We start from the raw sequence: 25,074 nt of genomic DNA, 5'->3' as shown, positions 1-25,074 counted from the left end.
CCCGACTGTAAAAACCTATCTAATGGAGCAATCCCTTATCTCTCTCGAATATGCTAACTAGTTCTAGCTTCAATTCTTGTGCTCGTGGTCTATATGAAGAACTTGAACCAGTAGCGGCCATCTCACAAAGTACCAACTGTATACCAAACAGTCTCGCAGATCCTCTTTTTCTTTTACGCCTCGAGGAAGTCCAAGGTTCGAGCATGTAAGTACCAACTGTATACCAGCCCACATGTTCAGAATGGTACAATATACGAGTATCTTGTGTCCTCTAAAACATCCTGCATAGGTTTGTTGACAGTGCGTAGCCTGTAAAGTAATAATATCTTGATCTAATAGCAGAATATATAGAATCTACTGTTGGTTAAGACGTGGTGCTGTCCGTGATATCATTTGAATTATTTCTTCGAAGAACGGTGAAAACCAAGTCTTCCAGATCTCCATCCTGCCTGTTATTCGGGCGTGTCTGCTCAGATAATCTTTCGACGCCCTGGAAGACATCCATCTCTTGGGATGTAGACAGGCGATGAATGCCCCCATGCATGTCCCGCACGTTATAACTGCTCCATGAACGCTCATCCTCCATAGCCCCCTCATTGTAATTATTGATTGCAACGTTGCCGCATCGAATCTGTTGATGGTGGTCTTCCGTAGGATCCAAATAGTCTTTATTATAAGAACTGTTGCTTTTGCAATTATATGTTAAACTTGACATTTCCGATTGCTTGTCATTCAAATATTCAGGACTTGGTGAAGCCCCCACTGAGCTGCTACTGGCTGCGAGCTGAGCATAGCCGACAGCCAATTCTTCTTTCAAATTCACAACCTGCCATTGAAAAACAAAACGATTTCAGGCATCTCAGGCGTCATCAGATATTAAATATCTCGTTAATCTAAAATGAAACATCTAAAGGAATTTGCTTGCATGGGAATGGGGATGAAAGAAAAGGTGCAGTTCAGTTGCAGTTGATAGACCTACCTGTTGCTGAAGACCATAAATATGCGAAACGCAACCATAAACGGGATCCTGAAGTCTGGTGGAGAGTAGTAGCAGCTCTTAGCGGCGAACGGGTAAGTAATAGTATTAATCTATTTAATTCATAGTTTAGAGCTATAATTATTATTCTAGCAGCCTATGCGGCAAAAAAATCATTAGACTGGCCAGAATTATGCAACTGCTCTGAAGTTTGATTGCTTTTTACCTACAGATTAAGAAGGGGTACTTACAGATTAAGAAAAGGCAAGAGTGAGGCAGTTTACTTCGGGCATAAGCTGCTCGGTTCCGCAGACGACCTGGGATTCTCAGCAATAAGGTATTAGTAACTCAACTCTGAAGATCCCAGACCAGCATCTCTTAATTCGGTTCAGGTCTCAGTTAATTCGGCTTCTGAAATGGGAAAAATAGAATGGATTACAGGATTAGAAGGCGCCTCCTAACACTCTTCCATGCAGGAAGAGCACGGACAGCAGAACACCTGCCATGCACGAAGAGAACGGACAGCCAACACCTGACGATAGGGCCGACACCTGCGAAAGAACAAACACGTTAGCAGCGAAAGAACAAGCAAGTTAGCAGACAACGAATTGAAGACTTAACATTAAACGTTAAGAAATTAATGCCAGCATTAAAACTAAACCGCACACCGTCAAGGGCACATGATGGTGGTTAAATATCAGTTTAACATATGCTCCGGCCTCTTCCGCCTCGGGAAGAGGCCAAATAAGATGGCCAACAGAAAATCATTTGCAAACTTTAGAACATAAGTCATAATATCACTGAAAAACCATGCGAACTAATGCTATCTCCCGGCCGAACGGTTACTATAGTCCCTGCCGGATGCCAGATGGCAGGGACTAATAAGACCTTATTCTTGAAAGTGACACAAGTGAAAATGAATTTTTCTTGAAGCAAAGGATCTCAAATATATTAAAAGTAGTATTCCTTTAACTGAAATTATTATCATAGTGATCTTAGCCTTAGTTTCTAAGTAAGGAATCATATGTCTTGCATTCGAACATATATGAATATTCTGTTGTTTCCCCTTTTATTGAGAGTTGGTTGTATCTTTGGAACAAGAAGGGATACAACATAACCTATTTGTCTCCGTCTTTATATCTATATCATATAGATTTTGCTTTACGTATTCAGAATGGCCAATTTTATTATGTAAAGTATTGATTAAGATAATAGAGGTAAGACTAATAAAATTTTGGCCAATAATTTAAATAATAAGAGTCATATAAATTTTGTGGAATAATAAATTATATATTAAGATATAAATATTTTAATATTAATATAAAATTATAAAATATATGTATTATATTTTTATTTTATTTTTAGTATTGATATTAATTTAAATTTTTGTTATATATTTTTTATAAAAATATATATATTTTTAATATAATAATGATAAAAAAATAGTATGTTTCATAACGTAAATAAATATTTAATTAAATATTTAAGAATTGTTTTTATTGTGTATTTGAGAAGGTGAAATAGTTCAAAGAAAAGTTTTTGGAAGTTATATTTTTTTCAATAAATTTATGTTAACAATAAAAAAAAATACATCTATACAAAACGCAATGCAAAGAAAAAGACAAAATTTTATATTATTTACAAGTAGTGTATAGAACCTTACAAATTCCTTTTTTTTCATGAGATTCGATCTCTAAATTCTTACATGGTTAACAATAATAAAATATTATCATGCCATCATTTTAATGGTTTGTTGGTGTCTATATGATTTTTAAAACAAATAGTGTCATATACTATAGGAAATACATCAATATTTCAAATATTCTTATACTATATATAAATGATTTAGATGTTTCTAAGCTCTTTACATTGATATTAATGTATTTCAATGTTCCCTTTTATGACCACTTAGGACTTTGGGTTTATTAAGCATTCCTATAAGCTTTTATAAACTATGGCTTTACCCTTCTTATATCACATTTCATCCATTATCACATGGGTGGATAGTCAAATTATGTTAGTAGAATTGGATTTGAAGAGTTTAAATTTGTAAGTAAAGATTTGAAACTTATGATACTAGAGAGGGAAAAAAAATTATAGTCATGTTGAGTGCTTGTGCGGCCTACCCAAGGTGTGGCACTGAATTATTTTGATAGCTCAATGCCATTGAGTCATGGTTTCTTAGACCACAAGTTAATATTCCAAGTCACCAAGTGGGAAATGAAGCCACCAAGTTGGGAAATGGGCTCGATCATGATTGAAAATTTTTTAATCATTTTTGAATCATTGTTCGTCTAGAGCTCCTCGACACCATGGGTCTTGGGTCTATAATTTTAACAATAGCCCTTTGTATGCTCTAGGATCAATGATAAGCTTTGTCTCAGTCTATGAAAACAAAGTCAAAACACTAGTAAAAAGATTGTCAACTTGTATATACTATATATAAGCTTGCCACTTAAATATTATGTGATTTAACAAGGGCTACATAGTAGCTAGTCCCTACCACTTAGTTTAAATGTAATTAAAGCAAAGTAAAAATATTAAATTCAAGTCAGTATTAAGGTTTAGAATTGGGTCAATTTAGATTCCAGTGATTGGTAAATTGAGGTATTTGGTTATTTATAATTCAACATTATTTACCTTGTTTACATGTTTGACCAAAATAATAGGTGGTCAGCCTATTACCAAATGCCTAATACCTGTTGCTGGAGGCATTTTTTTGCCATACAATGATCGGCTTTAAAATCAAATTGGAAATTTTTTCTAGAATATGATCATGCAATTTACAAAAATAATGTACAACATTTTGTTTTGATCAAAGTTTATTTTCAATATAACCATAAGCTTTAAAATTATATTAGAAATATTTTCTAGAATGTGATCATGCAATTTTGTTTTATACTATATTGTATGACATTTTCTGTTGGACACCTAATCCTCAATGGGTTAGTGTGGAAGCCGAATGGACAAAAGGAGTCCAAGAGACCTTGGGATGTGAAACCCAGCGGTCACAACATGTACTATAAATGTAAATCATTTGTTAATAAAAATCGTACTCTCATGTTTTATATTTCATATTGTTCTTGCTGCCCATGTTTGTTTAACATGGTATCAAAGCAGGCGTATTCCTGCCCTGCATAATTAATTTGAGTCATTTGTTTTATGGCCTTTCTGTGCAGTTTATTTCTACCATGAACTTCATGAATATTTTCACATGAATATTTCTTCAGCTAAATTTTAGTTGCAACCTTTTAATACCACTGCTGGTGTCTGCTCTCCATATAGAAGCACCTCCATACTCCTGACACTACCTGCGCTGCTCCTCCATATAATTAGCTGCTCCTAACACTGCATCTGCTACCTCCTGAGAATTTTCTGCCTGAAATCCCCTGATGACTGGCATCTCTGCTCTCTGTCTGCCTGAAGGTCTGTCCATGAACGTTTGTTGTTCTGCCATATTCCATTTATAAGACCTGCGCCTAGTATTAAACCGTCGCCTGACATTCACCTGACATTCTGCTAAACGTTGGTAGCCTGTTCATCTGGATGCGTTGAGAGTGCCGTTGCGGTTCGAGCTGCAGAAACCGGGTCTCGCAGCGCGGTTTGGCAGTCAGGGTCGCTGTCGATTAGGCATCCTCTGCGCCACAGAGTTTGCATTCCGCTGGATCATTGATTATCCTGCGTTGAGGAATATGTTCTGTGTATAGAAGCAACCACATCGTTCTAAGGATGGAGCAAAGGTAACAGTGAAATCTTGTGGATTTAGGTGTGAAGCACCGATCCAACCGTAACAATAAAGATCTAAAAATGGCATGGACAGTCAACAGAATTGTCAAATGGTAAGAGGGATATAAAGAACCATCAATTGTTTAAATCGCTAACATAGTTTAGATCTTCCATTTAGATTCTAAAATCATTGTTACTGCTCCTAAGAAATGCACATAAATGAGGTCATTGGTTCTTGTCAGTATACATAAGGCCATCGTGGGCATAAAGGGAAGGATCCATCCCTGTTCAGCCTGGTCCATTACATTTCTCCATTCTAGTTTAAAAATAGAGCAAATGAAGTTGGAGGACTGTTGAGTTGTATATGAAACGATTCACTGTTGAAGCGTGGGGATCCGAGCAAGAAAACAGTGTTTTCGATTGCTTACTTCCGAGCTCGTTTGCGCCTCCTGGGGCATATGATTGTCGATTGTAGTTGCAAATAACCTTGTCTCAATGTATATGCAAATAACCTTGTGCATATAGCGTATCTTTTTGCATTATATACACAGTGTTGAAAGCATTGAATAGAAACTTCAATGAGTGTGGAAGACAAGTCTGCTTTCTCAGGCGGCTCCGCATGGTTGTCGTCCAAATCTTAGCATTTTTCGTGCTGTGTTGATGCTTATTTGCATCTTGAGGTGGCTCATCTAATCATACAAGGGAAGGGGACACGCTGTTGTGTGAGGTTTTACGCTGGTCTGTCATCACCATAGTAGTCGTTCTGCTGCTGGTCTCTGCTGCAGGTTTTGTGGGTGCACTCTCGAGAGTTCCATATCCTTTTATCTCATCTTAATGTTTACTGCATACGCTGTCTGTGGGTTGTATTGAAACGATATTATATGCTGCGTTGTCTGAGAAACAATCCATTTATGCACACTAAGCATGCGAGTTTGAATAGTACTCTGATCTGTGGAACTCATGGAGGTCTGGTGCGCATCTAGGGAACAAACTAACTGGTGCCCCCTGCAGGAACGAGGAATAACACTATGTGATATGATTGTTAACGCAGTTCTTGTATTTACATTACCTGTTATAAGTCACTGTATACGCTAATACACAGTTCTTGTATTTACGCTTGAACGCTGGTTAGTGTATTACATTGAATGCTGGCATTGAAGTGTTTGTAAGGTATAAATTTGGTGCATACCCGGCATTGAAGTCTAATTGTTACAACAGTCTGTTAGTAATAGCGACTGTATAACTTTTGGTGTAGCATCAAAGAGACACCGTTCTAATAACACTAGTTTTCAAACAACTCCCAAACTAGTCATACGTTCATCGTGTTACCAGAGTCTATCAAATGCTCAACGAATTTTACCAAGAAGCATATTTTTTAGAATAGAAAATATGCACAAAACATTAGCATTTGGGGGCATGACAGGCAGAGAGCAATTAAAATCATGATAGAGCGCAAAGGGTTCTAATGGAGCTTCAATATCCGAGAGCTTGATAGCTAGAGGATCAAACTAAGATTCATATTGACACAATGTTGTTGTGACTATTTTGCAAGGGTGGCAAATGTGTTCCTGAATATCTCGTGTGGAAAATGTCCATGCTAAGAACGCTGCTCCAGCTACAGGAGGAACATGACCAGAGATATGTGCTCCACCATTTGAGTTTGAATTGGAATTATTCTCCATGTATATGAACTGAGAAGGGAAAGAGGCATCCTGTACTACTGTAGCAGATGCAAGTTCTTCCAATTTTTTGATCATAAAGATCCTCCTTTTGGCTTAGTTGTAAGCTTTTTTTTGACATCAAGCTCACCAATTTTATTTCCAACAATTCTCTTTGCTACCAATGTTTTTTTAACTGTACTTGCAATAGCTAGAGGTGGAAGACCTACTTCAGCTTTAGAAGGAACTGCTTGAGAGACATTGTTGTAGCTTTTTGATATTCTATAAGACTTATATTCAAGAGATAGTTTTGATGAGCTAACGAAATTGGGTGCCAGAACTTGGTCTATTGTAGATGCTATTACTGAGATTATATGACTATATCAGGTGTTGAGATATAAAAGTTTTCAATAAGAACCAATCTGCATTATCTAGTTTGTTGACTCCTTGCAAATTTTGAGAAAGAAAGAATTATAGTGTTGAATGAATACCTAAGTTTCTTTCTAGTATGCTTCAAGACTTTCTTGGCCTACTATAAAGCAATTCAAGTTGATCCGGTTTCAGCATCTTCGAATTCTACCTGTTGCTTCTTGTTGCACACTGATCATTTGCTGCACATTTATAAGGATATTGCTGTGTACTGTGAGTGGGTATTACTTTTCTGCATTAAGTAGTAGTTCTTATTCGTTTTTAAGGCATAAATGGCCAGAATCAGTGAAGTATTAGAGTTCATGAAAACTCTTATACAATCTACTGTTGATGACGCATTACAAATCAGCAAAGGATCTCTCTCAGAAATTCAGACATGTCTACAAAATGCACAGGAAAAGATTGATTTTTTGCAGCTTGAATCTCAGCTACAACAAGAAGAATTAAAACAGAGGAGTCATTATGAACATGTTTCTGTTCAGAACATTGAGACTGCAACCCATCAACAACAAGTCAATGATGTTATAGTTCATTCAGATAAAGCAGCAAGGTTACATGCAGATGCAGAAACTCATTCTACACTTCCCAAGCCCATCATCAGACCTTGGGAACAGCTTGTCCACAACAAGCACAGAACTGGTCTTGGATATGAGAAGGACTTGTCCTTTCATATTCCAGACTACTCAAAGCCCATTCAGTTTCAGAGTGCTGGACTCATTCATGACAGTTCACCTGCGCCTCATGACAGTTCGCCTCCAGCTGTTCCAGATTCTACCCCTCTTCCATAGCAACAACAACAACAAATTGTGAAATGCCAACACTGTGAACGAGTTGGCCATTTGAAATATCATTGTTTTGATCTTCATCCATGTAAGCATTGTCATAAAACAATTCATTCTTCAAACAGATGCTTCAGAAACAAACACCCTGCAAGAACAAAGATTCATCTTGGATGGATCGCTTCTTAGCAATGGGCATCAACAGCCAAGAAGATATTCCAAACACATGTCAGAACTTGTTCCAGAGTATTGAACAGTCTTGCAGTTGAGTTTTCTCCATCATCTCACCTTGTATCTAACAGGGGGGGAAATGATGGTCATCTACAAGCTTCAAAGCCACATCAAGCGAGCCTGAGCCACAACCTGTCACACCAGATTCAGAGTTGTAGCCAGAAACAAAGATGCCCCTGAGCATACCTTTAGTTGGTAATCTGTGACACTTCCTCTAGCAGAAGACTTCATCTTCTTGCCAGTTTCGGAAGAATTCCAGGAACAAAATTGAGAAAACTTCCTCTAGCAAAAGACTCCAGCTTCTTTCCAGTTTTGGAAGAGTTCCAGGAATTGCATTAAGCATTCCAGAGTTGTTGGTCATCCTTAAACCATCACAGGTTGAGACTTCCCTTTTCAGGTTGAAGTTCTCCCTTTTATGCAGGGTGAGACCTCCCTTTCATGGTTGAAGGTTTCCCTCTTTAAAACAATAGGAGCACTTCCTCTAGTAGAAGACTTCAGTTTCTTGCCAGTTTTGGAAGAGTTCCGGGAACTGCACTAAGTGTTCCAGTGTTGGTGGTCATCCTTCAACCACTGCCCTTTATACCAACATTTCAGAGAGCACATTCAGCCTAGTGTTGCCATGCATTTTTGCACATTTTGTATTACAGCTCTCTTCTTGGACTCATACATAACCCTTCGGATTAAGGGGGGGAATGTTGGACACCTAATCCTCAATGGGTTAGTGTGGAAGCCGAATGGACAAAAGGAGTCCAAGAGACCTTGGGATGTGAAACCCAACAGTCACAACATGTACTATAAATGTAAATCATTTGTTAATAAAAATCGTACTCTCATGTTTTATCCTTCATATTGTTCTTGTTGCCCATGTGTGTTTAACATTTTCTTATTTTGGAAAAAGTTGTGTTTCATTTTATTTTATTTTATTTTATTTTACGTAAAGATATAAATTTTAATTTTATAAAAAATTAATATAATAAATAATAAATTAGTTTATATAATTCAAAAAATAATAATTAATTAATTATAAATCATATAAAATATTTTATTAATAAAATTTTAATCAATTAAAAATCTAAGAAAATATGGGTTAATAAAATTAAATCAATTAAAATAATCTTAATTCAAGATAATGAAAGCTTTTTAGTTCCTGATGATGGATGGAGTTACCATCCCAAATATTGGACGGATCACAAATATTACACAATTCCAATAATAATATGAATAACTATGAAAGTGTCCAACCACTTATTGTATAATGAAAATTTATTAGAAAATTGAAAATATATAGAAGTTTATTTCCAATATGATGAAAGCTTTAAAAGCAAATTGGAAATATTTTCTAGAATTTGACCATGCAATCTTGCTCTTATAAAAATAATATAACACTATAAATTCTAATAATATAAAAAATTTAATATAAATATATATTAAATTAATTTATATAATTTAAACAAATAATAATTTTATAATTGAACAATCATGAAATTAGATCAATCATGAAATGTTCGACGTTACCCATTCATTCAAATCCATGCCTGGAGTGAATGAAAATGGTAATGGAGAGAAGCGTATTGGCTTGGGATTAGGGAAATGGAAAAACTTGTGTGGTGAAAACATTTCACATCATGCGGTTGACATTTCAAATTGTGAAAGAAAAAAGATAAGATGGCATCATTAAAGTAGCGAGAAAATAAATGTGTAGTCTAACAAGGCGGAGTTGTTCGGAAAGTTATGGAAATTCAGGTTATATTTAGAGGAAATTCGGCAAGGATTTTTATATCCCGTAGTTTAACGAGGTGGAGGAGTTGCCCAGAAAGTTATGGAAATTCTAGTCATATTTAGAGAAAATCTAGCAAGGATTTTTGTAAATCTAAGTTATAGTTGTTAAACGTCAAAATTTTAGGTGTCCTAGACGTTTTTGATGGTACTGAATCCATTTCCACCATCAAAAATATGATTCAAACACTGCCTCTACAAGATTTTTTGAATTTTTTTTGCCCGGATTCTGACCACTTTTGGTCATTCGGGCAATTCCTCCCCCTCGTTAGACGACTCCTTTTTGTAAATCCAAGTTATCAACTTCAAAATTTTAGGTGTCCTAGATGTTTTTGATGGTGTTGAATCCATTTCCACCATCAAAAACATGATTCAAACACTTCCTCTACAAGATTTTTTGAATATCTTTTCCCACATTTCAGCCACTTTTGGTCGTCCGAGCAATTCCTCCGCCTCGTTAGACGACTTCAAAACCAAAACCTGCTACTTATAGCAAGATACCAAACTATCCAGTACAGATATGGAGAAGAAAACGTAATCTATATATATATATATATATATATGAGAGATCGAAGAGTATGGAGAAGAAATCTTAGTATTTATTTAAAAGGATATATATGGAGAATGAATATATATGAGACAAAAGTTTTGGGATAATGACTAATATTATTAAATATTATTTGGTTTTAAAAATGTTTATATTATGTGATCATGATTGAGGATTAAAGACACTAAACTGGTGAATGAATGAGACTTTTTTGTTTGTTGGACAAGGGACCCACCTCCTCAACCCTCTATGAAGACATATATACTCTACCCCCTCTCTCTCCTTTTGAATTGTGACTTCTTAAAAGGAAAGACATGCTCTTAACCATTAGACCCACTCAAGTTGTATATATATATGAGGGAGAGAAATTTTGGGATAATGATTAATATCATTAAAATTAATTGATTTTAATGTATTTTATTTAAAATAAAAAAGGGACTTCTTGCATATTTTTTTTAATAGTTTAAAAGTATTAAAAAATATCTAACAAAATAAATTTTAATAAAAGTATTGAGTAAGATGGAAAAAGTTACCAATAATACATTATGTGAAAAATATTAATGAGAAAAACTAATAAATTAGATAAATTAAATACTTAAAGCTTCGAGCCTTCTAACTTACCCATTCTTCACCTATCCATGTCGCATTCACTCACTCCTTAATCTATTTACTTTACATCAACTCAGTTCTTGTTTGTTAGAAATGAGAACTCCTACTCCATTCATATACCATGTATAGCCAATAATATGTGCCTAAAATCATAACTCATTTGACTATTTTGGTAATTTTCTAGAAGCATGAAGAAGTCTAGAAAATATTATGGTTTTTTTATTTGATTTCATTTGGTAGCACATATAACAATCATGCATTAAATATTGGCAAAAAATTTGTTAACCTATTTGTATGTGTATTTTCTCTAACTATAGCATCCCATCATCTAGGACTTAGAGAATCCAATGATATATGGGATCAATGTGCTTCACATAAAATTTTAGGGGCTAATATTGGAAGGTGGCCCAATTTTCCATGATTTAAAAAAAAAAAAGATATTTCAATTTCCATTTTCCTAAAAATTATCGGTCCAAATTTTATAGTATACAATCATTTCACCTAAAAAATCACATAAATAGTTTTACAAAAATATAGCCAAACATTTAACAATTTCCATATTAAGAACTAGTAAGATTCACTAAGGTTTCTAAACTTTAACATAAATTTCCATACCTAAAATTTTCCTTGATATGCTTCGTCTTCGAATGATATGTTGGTTGTTTTAAACAAATGAATTACACTCTAACTATCACAATACTTTACATATTATTCTTGTTCTTTCCTACCTTTCCTTGAATCGTTGCATCCACAACATCTCATTGAAAGCTTCTCTTGTAGCTATGTATTATGGCTCTATTTTAAAGAGGGATACTACTCTCTATAGTCTACAAACCCAAGACATTATTGGAATATATAGGTAACTGGTAGCAGATTTCTAGTGTTCGCATGTGTAGCCATATTTACATCCATATAACCTTCAAACACATCATTAATATTACCAAAACATAAACAATAATGACTAGTACCTTTGATATACCCCAAAATCCATTTTACTAATAGTCAATGTTGGTTTCCTAAATTTACAATGAACTTACTAAATAATCCTATTAGATGTGCAATATCGATTCAAGTACATCTTATTCCATGCAACAAGCTACCTACTAACAAAGCATAGGAAATATTACTCATTTCCTCCTTTCTCATTGTCATCACAAGGGAAAAATCAAAACTCAATTTGAAGGGAATGCGAGAGGTGTACCAACTAGCACGTAATCCTTAAAATTGGTCCTATCAACCCCCTATTTTCCTTATGACAACCACATTATATTATTCCTTCTATCACATATCCTCTTCATGCCCAATTTTTGTTGTTTCATACCGAAATATTTCATTGCAAACTGGTTGCCCAAATCATTCTTGAACTTGCTAATCATATTCTTATCATCTTGATCCAAGTGGATATTGGCGGCCACTCGCCAATTCCACTTGGACACCCACCATTGTTTCCTTCAAGTTTTTAGTTTCATTAATTGTAGCACAGTTTACTATTTTTAGCAGTTTTTCGAGTCCTAAACTTTTGGAGCCGTTTTGAGGCCCTAAACGATGTTTTTTTGGCAATCTACCACCAACGATTTTCTATCGAAATTTTTATTTTCCATCATAGTCCTCAGAGAGATCTTTCCAAAGGGTTATCATGTGCATCAAACGAAGATAATATGACCAATTCGCGACCCCGAGAAGTTGGTTGTCCAACTCACCCCAATGGGGCCCATAAACTCTTGGTGTTACATCTCCTCGAGTTAAGGTTTTGGTTGTTTAGGGTTTGCTCTTATTGTTCAATAATAAAAAGGCCATTGAGCCTCATTGTAATGCAGTTCAGAGGCATGTAGCTGCCACATCTCTTCTCAGAGATAAGCTACCATCACTCGAGCTAGTCTTATTTCCATTCTGTTTGTAAGCATATTTTAGTATTTGATATTAATGAAATGAAGTGTTATTTCTACTGCATCTTTATATTTATGGTTATATCTGTAATTTGTTGTGTTCCTGTTTAAATCTGGATTAGTGGTATCAGACGGGTCTGCTCTTTCTCTGTTTTTCATTGCATGTTCCCAACGAGGTTGGGATATAAGGAGTTAGGACTTGAACTGGTCGAACCTTTGTAAGACTAGCCTCGCAAATCCCGACGGCCTCCCATGGTGGATGAAAAGAAAGATGAGTGGGCAAGAGATCCTATCAAAATCTTTCTTAAGGAAGCCCTCGAGCGACAAAGGAATGCAATGTGGACAACTTTGCCCAGATCCTTCAGTGGCTACCCAGGAGTGACGCATCTACTTCCAGAAGCTACTTTGGAAGCGCCACACCCTTTAAGGTACAAGTTAACTTTGACATTACCATATTTGAGGGTCAAATAGATGCAAAAGCTGTAGATAAATGGTTAAATCTACTAGAAGGATATTTTTCCATTCATGTATTTTCCAGCTGGGAAAAGATCGCCTTTGCACTTCTCAAAGAAGCCCCCCACGTCAAGAACTGGTGGGAAACCTACTGTGAGAAGAAGGATGAAATTACGAACTCACTATTTTCAACCACACCCACCTTGGAAATCGTTCAAGGATACCATCGAGGAGCAGTACTACCCTATCAATAGCTATAAGGATAAATACTTAAAGTGGACAACGCTGCGACAGGGAAGGGACCAAGATGTGCTGAAGTTTACCAATGTTTTTCATACCCTTCGCACGACGTTGGGTAGCAAGGATTCTGAGAAGCATTTGGTTCTCAAGTACCTCGGCTGCTTGCACAGGTACATCCAGGATGAGATATAATTCCTGGACATCTCCTCACTTGGTACAGCATATTGATATGTGGTCAATATCGAGCAAAAGTTTAAATAGAAGAAGCGAGACACTGTATCTGCAAATCTGAAGCAAGGGAAAGGTGCCCCCATACCATAGAAAAAGGGACAAAGCCAAGGAAGGGTGACCCAGGACAACCTGCCAAAGCCGCAAGCAAAGAAAAATTCCACGAAGCCGAATAACGACACGGGAAAGTGGTGTGAGTTCCATAAGAGCTCCACTCACAACACAGGTGAGTGTCGGGCCAAGCAGTCACTGGTGGTCGAGCTAAAGGCTTCGAAATCTAATGCATGTTACAAATCTGAGTCAGAACTCGACAAGGGGAATGAAAAAGGGAAGAAAATTATCGATGTGGAGCCCAACGCCATCGTTGCTACCACGAAGATCCAGAAGGAGGAACCCAAAGATCTAGAGGAGGAGGAGCATCTCTTCCACTCCCATATGTGGGTAAATGGCTCCCCACTATAGTTCATTTTTGACAGCAGGAACCAAAAGAACCTCATTTAAATAGAGGTCATGAAGCAGTTGGGCTTACCAACCACAGCACATCCACAACCGTACACCATCCGGTGGCTTCACCAAGGACGAGATCTTCGTGTGAGCCAGTAGTGTCGCCTTCCATACAACTTCAAGCCCTTCACGGATGAGGTATTATCTGACATTTCTCCCCTTGATGTTTGTGATGTATTATTAGGCCAACCATACTTATCAAAGCAACATGTTGTGTATGATTCAAGGCCTTGTGTTGTTATTGTTACTTTGGGAAATAAGTTGTATAAGATACCGGAGGTAGCACCACCTACCACCATCTCTTTGGTTACTACAAAACAATGCAGTAAGCTCATTTCCAAAATCAGGAAATTTGCTTTCCTGATGATATGCCCTCAAGGAAAGAAGAAGACAGTGGCCACAACCTCCAGACAGGGTGCCCCCGCATGGAAACAACAGATGGACTAGGTCATGGAGGAGTACGAGGACATCTTCACCTCCCCCACAGGGGTGCCTCTACACTATCAAGTCAAGCACTCAATTGATATGAACCCAAGTGCGCCGCTGCCTAGTGAACCAATCTATTGGCACTTCATTCTAGAGAATGACGAAATCAAGAGGTAGATTCAGGAGCTGCTGCAGAAAGGTCACATCTGTCCAATTTCATCACCCTATGGGAGCCCGATTGTGTTGGTATAGAAGAAGGATGAGACTTGGAGACTCTGTATTAACTACCGGGCACTGAACAAGATCATTGTCTAGAATAGGTACCCGATCCCATGGATGGATGACCTTTTGTACCAATTGAAGGGGGGAAAATATTTCAGCAAGATCGACTTGAAGTTCGATTATCACCAGGTACTAATCGAACCCTCTGATGTGTGGAAGAATTCCTTCAAAGCTAAGGAGGGCCTTTTCAAATGGTTGTTATGCCTTTTGGGCTGACGAATGCTCCTGCAACCTTCATGAGGCTAATGGATGACATCTTGCAGCCATTCACCAACTCATTTGTAGTGTTATACTTGGATGACATCCTCATATTCAGTCAGAGTTGGGAAGAGCACCTCCACCACATCCGAGAGGTTCTCCAAACATTGCGGCAACACAAGCTGTGTGACAATTTGAAGAAATGCACTTTTGGCATCACCCAGGTTTAACATCTAGGATACATTATTGATGAACGAGGGGTGCATGTGGATCCAACCAAGATCCAAGTCATTTGTGATTGGCCATCCCCAACCACTCTGACAGAGCTCTGTAGCTTTCTGGGTCTTGCCAATTTCTACTATAGGTTCATGTTGGGATTGTCTCATATCACTTGGCCCTTGAGTCAAGTCACCAAGGGAGGAGCAAAAGAAAAATTCTTTTGTTCTGAATCTCAACAAAAGGCATTCACAGAGTTGAAACATCGCCTCTGCTCTGCACCAGTGTTCACTTTACCATACTTGCAATAGCCATTTGAGATCGAGACATATGCCTCTGACTATGCTATTGGGGCAGTCCTTACTCAACAGGGGCATCCTGTGGCATATCAGAGTGAGACACTTTCAGACATAGTCCGAAAGTATACCACTTATGACAAAGATATGTATTCCATTGTGCAGGCTTGCCGACAATGGAAGCGTTACATTTTGGGGAAGGAAACAATCATCCACACAGACTAGCAACCCCTGTAGTTCATACATATCCAAGGGAAGTTGCATAATGATCGCCATAAAAAATGGTCCACATAACTACAGTAGTTGCATTTGAATATCAAGTATAAGAAGGGTAGCACCAATAATGTTGCAGACTACCTCAGCTGACCACTGGTCATGGCATTAACCACTATGCTCAACTCTTGAGGGCACGAGACTTCTAATTGTCCACTTCTTTACAAAAGCGACCCAGAGTTCGGCCACACATACCAAATACTCTTGGAGGGTCAACAAGTTCCAGATTTTCACCTCCAGGATGCCCTACTATTCCACTTGGGACACTTTTGTGTTCCTTCAAGCGAGCGAGCCAAGATGGTTTGGGAAGCGCACTACAGTTAGGCTGCTGGGAATTTCAGGGTCGAGAAGACAATAGCAGTACCGCAAAAGTACTTCTACTGGTTGAATCTTCGACATCAGATCCTGCACTGCCTGCACCATTTCAAAACTGACCACCAAGAAACAAGGCCTCTATACTCCACTTCCTACCCCTAGTCGACCGTGGGAATCCATCTCCATGGATTACATGTCGGGCCTTCCTTCTACTACACATGGCAACGACTGTGTTTTGTGGTCATCGATAGATTCTCGAAGATGGCCATTCTGGCAGCCTGCAAGAAGAATATCACAACAGAAGTCACTGCTAAACTCTTCTTTGAACCAGTGTGGGTACACTTTGGGATCCCACAGTATATCATCTCATATCGAGATGGCAGGTTCCTCACTACATTTTGGTCTAGTCTTTGGTTGATGTTGGACACCAAGCTCACTAAGTCCACATCTTTCCATCCCCAAACTGATGTCTAGATAGAGGTCGTCAACAGGATGATCGTACACATTCTGCGCATGTACACTCAAAGCATCCACACACATGGGATGAGAGCCTTCCCTATGTCCAGCATAGTTATAACCAGGCTCTCCACAGCTCGACTGGCCACAGCCCTTTTAAGGTGGGCTTGGTATTCCAGTCACTATGTCCCATTGATGTGGCCATACCATTTGTAGCTACTCAGGAAGATTTGTCTCATGTCCAATTAGAAGTCGATAAGGAAAACAAATTCATTGAGCACATCCAACATATCTGCCAGCAGGTCCATGAAATTCTAGAGAAATCAAATGCCAAGTACAAGAAGCGACATGATCAACATCGGGTGCCACACAAGTTTCGGGTGGGCGACAAAGTCTGGTTGCATTTGCAAAAGGAATGCCTTACCGAAGCCTATCGTAAACTTAGACCACTCCGATATGGTTCTTACACCATTACCAAGGTTGTGGGAAACAATGCATTTGAGCTCAGCATTCCCCCATTGCTTGGCCTGCACCTAGTGTTCAATGTGGACTGCCTTTGACAATACTTCCCACCATTGTTGGACACATCAGACATTGCAGAACAATTCACACCTACAGAGTTAAATCCAGATTGCATGGAGCAAGACACAATTGATTGGATCATGGAAACACAGATCAAGAACACTCTCCAGTAGAAGATCCAACTGTATCAAGTTGTCAAAGTAGGCCAACTCCTTCACCAGGGCAAGTGGCTCACCAGGGACCAAGTTCAGCCAAAGTTTCCTCATCTCATGTAGGAACTCAAAGCAATGGGGACCATTGCTTCCTAAGGGGGGAGGAATGATCCAGGTGGATATTGGCAACCACCCACCAATTCCACTTGGACCCCCACCATTGTTTCTTTCAGTTTTTCATTTTCCTTAATTATAGCACAATTTACTATTTTTAGCAGTTTTTCGTGTCCTAAACTTCTAGAGCCGTTTTGAGGCCCTAAACAACGTTTTTTTGGCAATCTACCACCAACGTTATATTGTCGAAATTCATCTTTTCCATCCTATTACTTGGAGAGATATTTCCAACGGGTTATCACGCGCGTCAAACAGAGATAATATGACCAAGTCATGACCCCGGGAAGTTGGTTGTCCAACTCACCCACACGGGGCCCTTAAACTCTTGGTTTAACATCTCCTCATGTTATGGTTTTGGTTGTTTAGGGTTTTCTCTTATTGTTCAATAATAAAAAGGCCCTTGAGCCTCATTGTAATGCAGTTCAAAGGCATGTTTCCACCACATCTCTTCTCAGAGATAAGCTACCATCGCCCGAGCTAGTCTTATTTCCATTCTATTTGTAAGAATATTTCAGTATTTGATATTAATTAAATGAAGTGTTATTTCTACTGCATCTTTTTATTTATGGTTATATCTGTAATTTGTTGTGTTCCTGTTTAAATCTGGACCACATCTCTAGTAACCAACATGTGATCCTCATATAGCAATGATAATGTATTTTTATTGCCAATAACTATTACATAGGAACAATGTTTAACCTCTCCTCCTTAAAAATAATGTTCCAACATAAATTAATTAAATTTCTTATACCACTAGGAAGGTATTTATTTTAGTCCATAAAGGCTCTTCTTCATTCCATAAACCAATTTTTCTTTACCTTTTTATTTTGAAACCTTGTAGCTACTCCATATAAATATCCTCTTCCAATTAACCATGAAGGAAGGATATTTTGACATCTAATTTGTTCAATTCTAAATCTAGCACGACCACAAGACTAAGTACTAATATTGATGACATTTGATAACTAGCAAAAAAAATTTCTAAAGTAAATACCTCGTTCTTGCCCAAATCCTTTAGAAACTATCCTTTCTTTAAATCTTTGTTGATTTTCCTTGTATTCATGTTTTATTTTATATACCCACTTATTCTTTAAAACTTCTCCTCCACTTGGTCATTTAACCAAATCCCATGTCTTATTATCATTCAAAGATTTTAGCTCTTCTTGCATAACCTTTTCCATTTGATATTATTTCTCCTTCACATGTTTCCTACAAATACGAAGGTTCACCTTCATCAATGAATAAAATATATTTTGAGGGGGAAACCTTTGTGAAGGCTTATGTGGCATGGTAGGCCTACGAATTGATAAATTTTGCAGCAAAATTCCTCCTGATATATATATATATATATATATATATATATATATATATATATATATATATATATATATATATATATATATATATATAGATATATATATATATATATATATATATATATATATTGTTGTTCTTCATGTTTTTCTTCTTATTGTTCCTCCTTTTCATTTTGTTGTAATGGTTGCTTGTCATTTCCAAAAACATCTTCGTCTAATGGTGTCTAATCTTCTTCGTTTTCTTGAATTTCAAAGGATTTATGCACCTCCACACCATTGTTAGTAGTTTTAAACATTTTTTCTTCATTGAAAATAACATCCCTACCAATAAATATCCCTTCTAGGCATCCCACATCCATTAAGCTAACTCATTATCAACATATCCTAAGAAAATTTGCATCAATGACTTTTCATCCATCTTTGAACTCAATTCTTTAAAAATATGTGTGTATTCTTCATTATAATAATAAAAATTAAATGAGTGTAACATAAATCCTTACTTGTCCATATGTTTTCAAGGATGTAATCATCCAATAAGGTTGTAGGAGAGATATTTGTTGAGCAACAAGTATGGATATCCTTTTCCAAAAAATATTTAGGTAAACCAAAATCTCAAAGCATACTTCTCACCTTCTGCCTTATTGTTTGGTTCATTGTCTCAATTGTTCCATTTTGTTACAAGGTGCAAGCAAATATTTTTATATGCTTTATACCATGTTTACGAAAATATTCTTCAAAGGTCTTTGAGCCATACATTGTTCTCTTTTATAATACATCTCAATGATTCATTTGTTTCCTTTTCAATAGTCATAAGAAATTTGTAAAAAATGTCTACAACTTACGTTGAGAACATACCTATACTAAGTGTTGTGAATTAATATAAGAAATTTTTTTACGTATTCAAACATTCATCAACCACAATAAAATAAGTGCATATGATATCTATCAACATTATAGCATGGTATCCAAGGTTGAAATGGAAACCCATAAATATTGCCTACATATTCTACTAATTTTACGATTTGAAACGTCCCAAGAAGTAGGTTATAGCCAAAAATGAAAAACTGACATGTTTAAAACAAATTCTAGAGAACTAAGGAACCCTAAATTTCACAGAGCATATCTAAAAACTTATAACAAACAAATGTGAGAAAGTTTGACCATACGTACCTTGAGATATCCCCTTGATCTCAAAATTTCATGGTCTAAAACATCATAGAAAATAAGTTATACTGAAATTTCCAAAGTGAATTATTTCAAACTAATTTCAGGAGCATTCAAGATCCATAACTTCCACAAGGTTTATCTCAAAAAGTATAATAACCAAATATTTGAAATTTTGATCACATTCACCTGTTGTAGCTACTATAACCACCCTCCAAATTTTTTCCTATGCTTCGATTTTGGAGCCTTCCTTCTTAACCACAGTAGCTCTTCTCATATTGAACCAGGTATTCGTGCTTCGACTGAGACTTATCTTTTCATTTTGGCTTATGTTTGCTTACTCAGTTGATTTTCTAACTCACAAATTGATCTCCTTACTTGGTACCTCAACAGTTCTGGGCTTGCCTCTAGAAACTATGCAATTCTTGAGGGAAACTAGCCTTGTTGTGGGGAATTGTGTAGCCCTGGTTGCCAGTGAGCCTTGAATTCAGAAAATGAGCAGTAATGAGGGAGGCAGTGCAACACTGAGCCCAAAAATTTCACAACCCTTACTCAGCTCCGAAACTGCGTAGTGCACTGAGCCAGAAAGTTGCCCAGTTCTCAGAACTGCATTGTCTTTCCAGGCAGTGTGCATGGAAATTTTCCTTGGAAAAAAGCATCCCTGAAAAATAGGAACCTATTTTAGTATCCCGAAGGAGGCACTTGCACTATTTTTAGAAACTCCTGCCAAGTGTTGCTTTTTCCTTGATTTTAGGCATGCGCATCATAAACCCTAATTTGTCCAAATCTATTTAATTGACACTACTAGAGCTCATTTACACACTTGATCTTGGAGCTCTAACATTCTTGAGGAGAGCAAGGAGCCTTCGGTATGATCATCATCACTTTTCCAGCTGAGTTTTGCTTTTGTTGTCTTTTACCACATTTTTCTGCCATTTTTTGTTGTTTGGCTTGTGTGAGTGTTGCTCCACTTGTTTCTCTACATGGTTGTTGGAGTTTTAGCTTGTTTTAACTTGTAGAAGTGTTGTTTCAAGTTATAGATTGCCTTTCCCAAGTGTCACATGAGTTTTCCTATTTTGCACTGATGGTTGTCATTGTGATGACTCTCCTCACATTCTTTGTTTTACTTCCATTTAATCAATTGTTGCACTTGATTCACATGCATGCATCTACACTTGTTCATATCTATACTCATCTTCACATTATCTCTTAGATTTACTTGTTTTCACACTTCCCTTGGGCAGATTTGGGCTTCCCTTGGCTGGATATCACCTTGCACAACTTGTAATGTGCAATCTGGAGGCTCAAGCCACAAGCTTGTCCTCTGAAATTACATAGAGCATATCCTAAGTTGGCACCAACTACACAATGTGCAATTTCATGAACCAACCTCCCAGCTTGGCCATTAATACTATGCAATGTGCAGTCTCTCCCAGGCCTTTGCCAAAGCTAAACTATGCATTTTTTAGTTCTAGTCATCAAGCTTCCACCTTGGCTGATGGGACTACGTAGTGTGCAGCTCCCACATTCATCTAGTTAACCCTACCAAGAAAAATTATGCAATCCCTCACATCTAGTTCCTGGTTTGTTGCTTGAACTTGCCTTGAAGATTTTTTGGTTTTAAACTAATATTTTCTTGTCATGAGTGTCATGTTTGTCCACATGTTCAAAAGTTGTTGAGAATTTCTCCAGAAGTCACACTTAACATAGCATCTAAGAGATTTGCATGAAAGGAAACCACAAAGAAAAATATTGGGGAAGTAGTTGAGCAGACATCAGTTGATATACCAGTGGACATAGATACTCAATTGTTTATTGAGAAGGGGATGACACTGACATGGAAAAAGATCAAAGACACTTTTGCAAAAGACTGAGGAAAATTTGGAGGACCGATAGGTCTATCTTAGCATCCAATAGCCAAGGTTATACAAGGTTGCATGCCGGTACCCCGGCTTTCCATGTGTGAATATCATCAGTTGGATTGTCTCACACACAAATGAACAGACTATGACATTGAGTAGTTTCAGTGGGCAGAAGATTGACACCTTCAGGGCAGAAGACTTTCAACATATGTCTCACTTGCCCGAGCCACTAAAGTGCATGAACTCACTCTTCTATGCCACCCATAGCTATGTGAATAAAAGAGACATTGTCAAGCGTTGGGTGAAAGAGCCATCGAAGTTTCAGTAGACACCCACCCATGTTTACAAGACAATGTCCCTTAGGAATGCTTACCAGTGCTTGATCATCTTTTCTTGCAAAATATATGGTCAAGAGAGCACAAAAACCTTCCCTAAAGGGTGGTAAGTCTTACTGGACTAATTGTTGAATGATGGGAGGTCGTTCAACTGGTTGGATTTGTTGGATCAACAATTGAAGTCCCATGTGGCGAAGGCTCAGAATCCTCCCAAGAATGAGAAAGCAAGGTTTTATATGTGTGCACACTTACTGTATGCAATTTGTGCACAACAACAGTTCCTTGGGATGAAATCGAAATGGACACAACAAGAGACTGTCGTGAACATCTATCACAATTTTCTTTCTAACTGTAGTTATCAAGGAGTAATGGCAAGGCTAACTCACCACTTTATCATCTCACTATACAAGCTTATATTTGAGTAAGATCCACCTTGAATGTCCTGAGAAGCAATGGAGGCGATAGTAGAAATTGCAGATTGGTATGCCTCACTGGGTGGCACCTTCATTAGAGTGTTTAACAGAGAGAAGCCTATGCATGCCTCAAAAATTTATGCCACTGAAAAACTAATCATGCAAGAAGTAACATACCACCTCGGTATAGGGTTGTCATCAGGACTGCATAGGAAGAAGAAAGTGCCATGACTCACTCTTCCTTTGCAGATCATATTATACGAGATTAAGAACTTGAAAGATGAAGTTTTTGAGGCTAAGGAAATAGTGAAATTTGAGTTCTACACTAAGGAATTTAATTTGTATGATCCCCACAGTATTCGCAAGGACCATTGTATGAGAGTTTTCTTTCCATGGATCAAAGGGAATTTCATTGGCGAGAGGAGGATCCTTGGAGGTATTGCTACAATGCCTCTAGACTCATTGAGTCAATTAGTAGAGAAAGGATTGGGAAGGCTCCTCTATGGACAACAACATATCCAAAAGCACCAACAATAGTAGCAGAAGGCAGAAATCTAGTGCAAAACAAGGGAAAGAGAAAGATTGTTGACAATCTAGAGGGAGAGAAAAGCTGCAAAATGATGGCAGATCCTATTATCGAGAAGACATGTTTGGAAGTGGAAGCAAAGAGGGAGAAATGAATGAAGAGAGAAGAGTAGAGGAAGAGAGAAAAGCAGAGGTTGCAGGAAGCAGAACTAAAGTTGTAGGAGATGAAGAAGAAGTTGAAGGAAGAACAAGAGTTGAGGAGGAGAGATGAGAAGAGAAGAACAAGAAGGAAAAAGAACAAAGAAAATGTGTGATGACAGAGGAAACAACACCGATACAGGTTGAAGTTCTAGAACAAATAGCAGCTAAGGAGGAAGGTGAACAGATGCAGGATCAGGAGATTTCTCGGCAGATTGAGAAATTGATTGAAGTGACAAACATGGAGTTGGAATAGGAGCCGCAGCATGAAGATGTTGACCTGAAGCCGAGAGCACCACAAGTCATCCCTCATTTTCCACCATTTGTAGTAGCAAAACTAGCCCTGAGCGAGAAAGGAGATGTTATTCTCCTTGATGATCATTTGGTCATGGATGTGTACAATATATCATTTGATGAGTTCCAAAGGAGGATTATACAAGAGCGAAGTAATCACTTTCTGGATGATCGTGCATCACCTACATTCATCAAGGAAAGGGTGATAGTATCGGACACCAGTAAGCATCCAACTTCCATTGAAAAATCAATCTTAGCCTATACAAGAGCAAAAAGATAAAATTTTCAGTACTTGATGGCTGATAATGAGCAACTAGAAAAGAACTTGTAGATTTACAGGCAAGAGGCAGAACAACTCTGTGCAACAACGCAGAATGTAATTTCCGCATTGGGGGAGATGAGGACAGTGATACTTGATGAAGTATCAACACTTGAATAATCCATGTGGAAGCTCTATGATAGATTTTTCATTGTGCATAAAGTAGTTGTCCGTTTGCATGGCCTATAATAGCGGAGAAAAGAGTTTGCTAAAACTATAAAAAGCAAACATGTTTCCCTCGTCTATGTACAAGAGTGGACACTGTGGTACAAAGGGGCCCCACTTGACTTAGTGAAGAAGATGAAGCCACAGGAAGAGCTGGAGAAAGTGAAGGTATGAATGTTGATTCTTAACATAGTATAATCACCTAATATAAACTCATAACCACATGATACTGACCTCATATATTTGTCATGATTACTCTTCCACTTGATTCCCATAGGACCTAGAACCTCATCATGCTATTCACCTACATAAGCAATCATTCCTCCACAAGAACGATCCTTGATGACCCTGTCGAACAGTGACATAGATACATGGATACATACATACATATACATAAACATTATCATAAACAAGCATGATCATGTCAAACAATGATATGCATACATACACATACATGCATATAAACATCAACATAAAATAATAATGATATAGTCAGTCAATGACATACATACATACATATCTACGTATAAACATTAGTATAAAATAATCATGATCCATGATGACTCTATTAGACATAACATACATACATACATACATGTATACATATATAAACATTAGCATAGTCATGATCACAACGTAATTACTAAATATTATAAGGTCAAGGTTAAGAGAACTCCCTTTATGCATGCAACACATGCACAACATTGAGAACACTAGTTCCCTACATAGCCAAGGCATCTAACGCCTCAGATACATTTACTTCACCTTTCTTGATTACCTTTCCCATGACTATCCTTCCATCGTCCATTTACACCAGTGGACCCAACCAATCCAACTGGCTGTCATAATCTTGCCTTCAACTTCCTTTATACATGCACCAACTTCATCTGAGTCTTGCATTTCCTACTGGATTTCATTCATCTCTCTTCAAGCTACATTAACGTTCCTCTTTCCCAACCAATTCCCAAGACTCTCAAAACAATAAAGGAAATATTGAGAAGAAAAGAAGAAGAAAACCATGGAAAACCAACAAAAATACAACACCACAAACAAAGTTTCAAGTCCTTGCACCAAACATAAACAAAACTGCAAATCAAGCTCAACAAAACACAAAATACCAAAACCACAAGA

At 37.4% G+C, this 25,074-nt stretch overlaps 1 protein-coding gene across 1 annotated transcript; it reads right to left on the bottom strand.

Moving 5' to 3' along the window:
- Positions 1 to 233: 233 nt before the first annotated feature.
- Positions 234 to 1,543, bottom strand: LOC149192349 (uncharacterized). The gene is made up of 3 exons (XM_089406364.1): positions 1,228 to 1,543; positions 980 to 1,034; positions 234 to 826 (listed from the first exon to the last, which is right to left on the bottom strand). Exon 3 carries the CDS (start codon positions 713 to 715, stop codon positions 365 to 367), a length of 351 nt encoding a protein of 116 aa, XP_089262490.1. The 5' UTR covers positions 716 to 826; positions 980 to 1,034; positions 1,228 to 1,543; the 3' UTR covers positions 234 to 364.
- Positions 1,544 to 25,074: the final 23,531 nt, after the last annotated feature.

Source organism: Pinus tabuliformis, chromosome 2_2 (assembly GCF_031772625.1).
Source record: "Pinus tabuliformis cultivar Carrire ecotype Pingquan chromosome 2_2, CPIR1, whole genome shotgun sequence".
In the NCBI taxonomy this organism is placed as follows: domain Eukaryota; kingdom Viridiplantae; phylum Streptophyta; class Pinopsida; order Pinales; family Pinaceae; genus Pinus; species Pinus tabuliformis.
The sequence above is the reverse complement of the archived record's forward strand: the minus strand, read 5'-3'. Positions and strand labels throughout refer to the sequence as shown.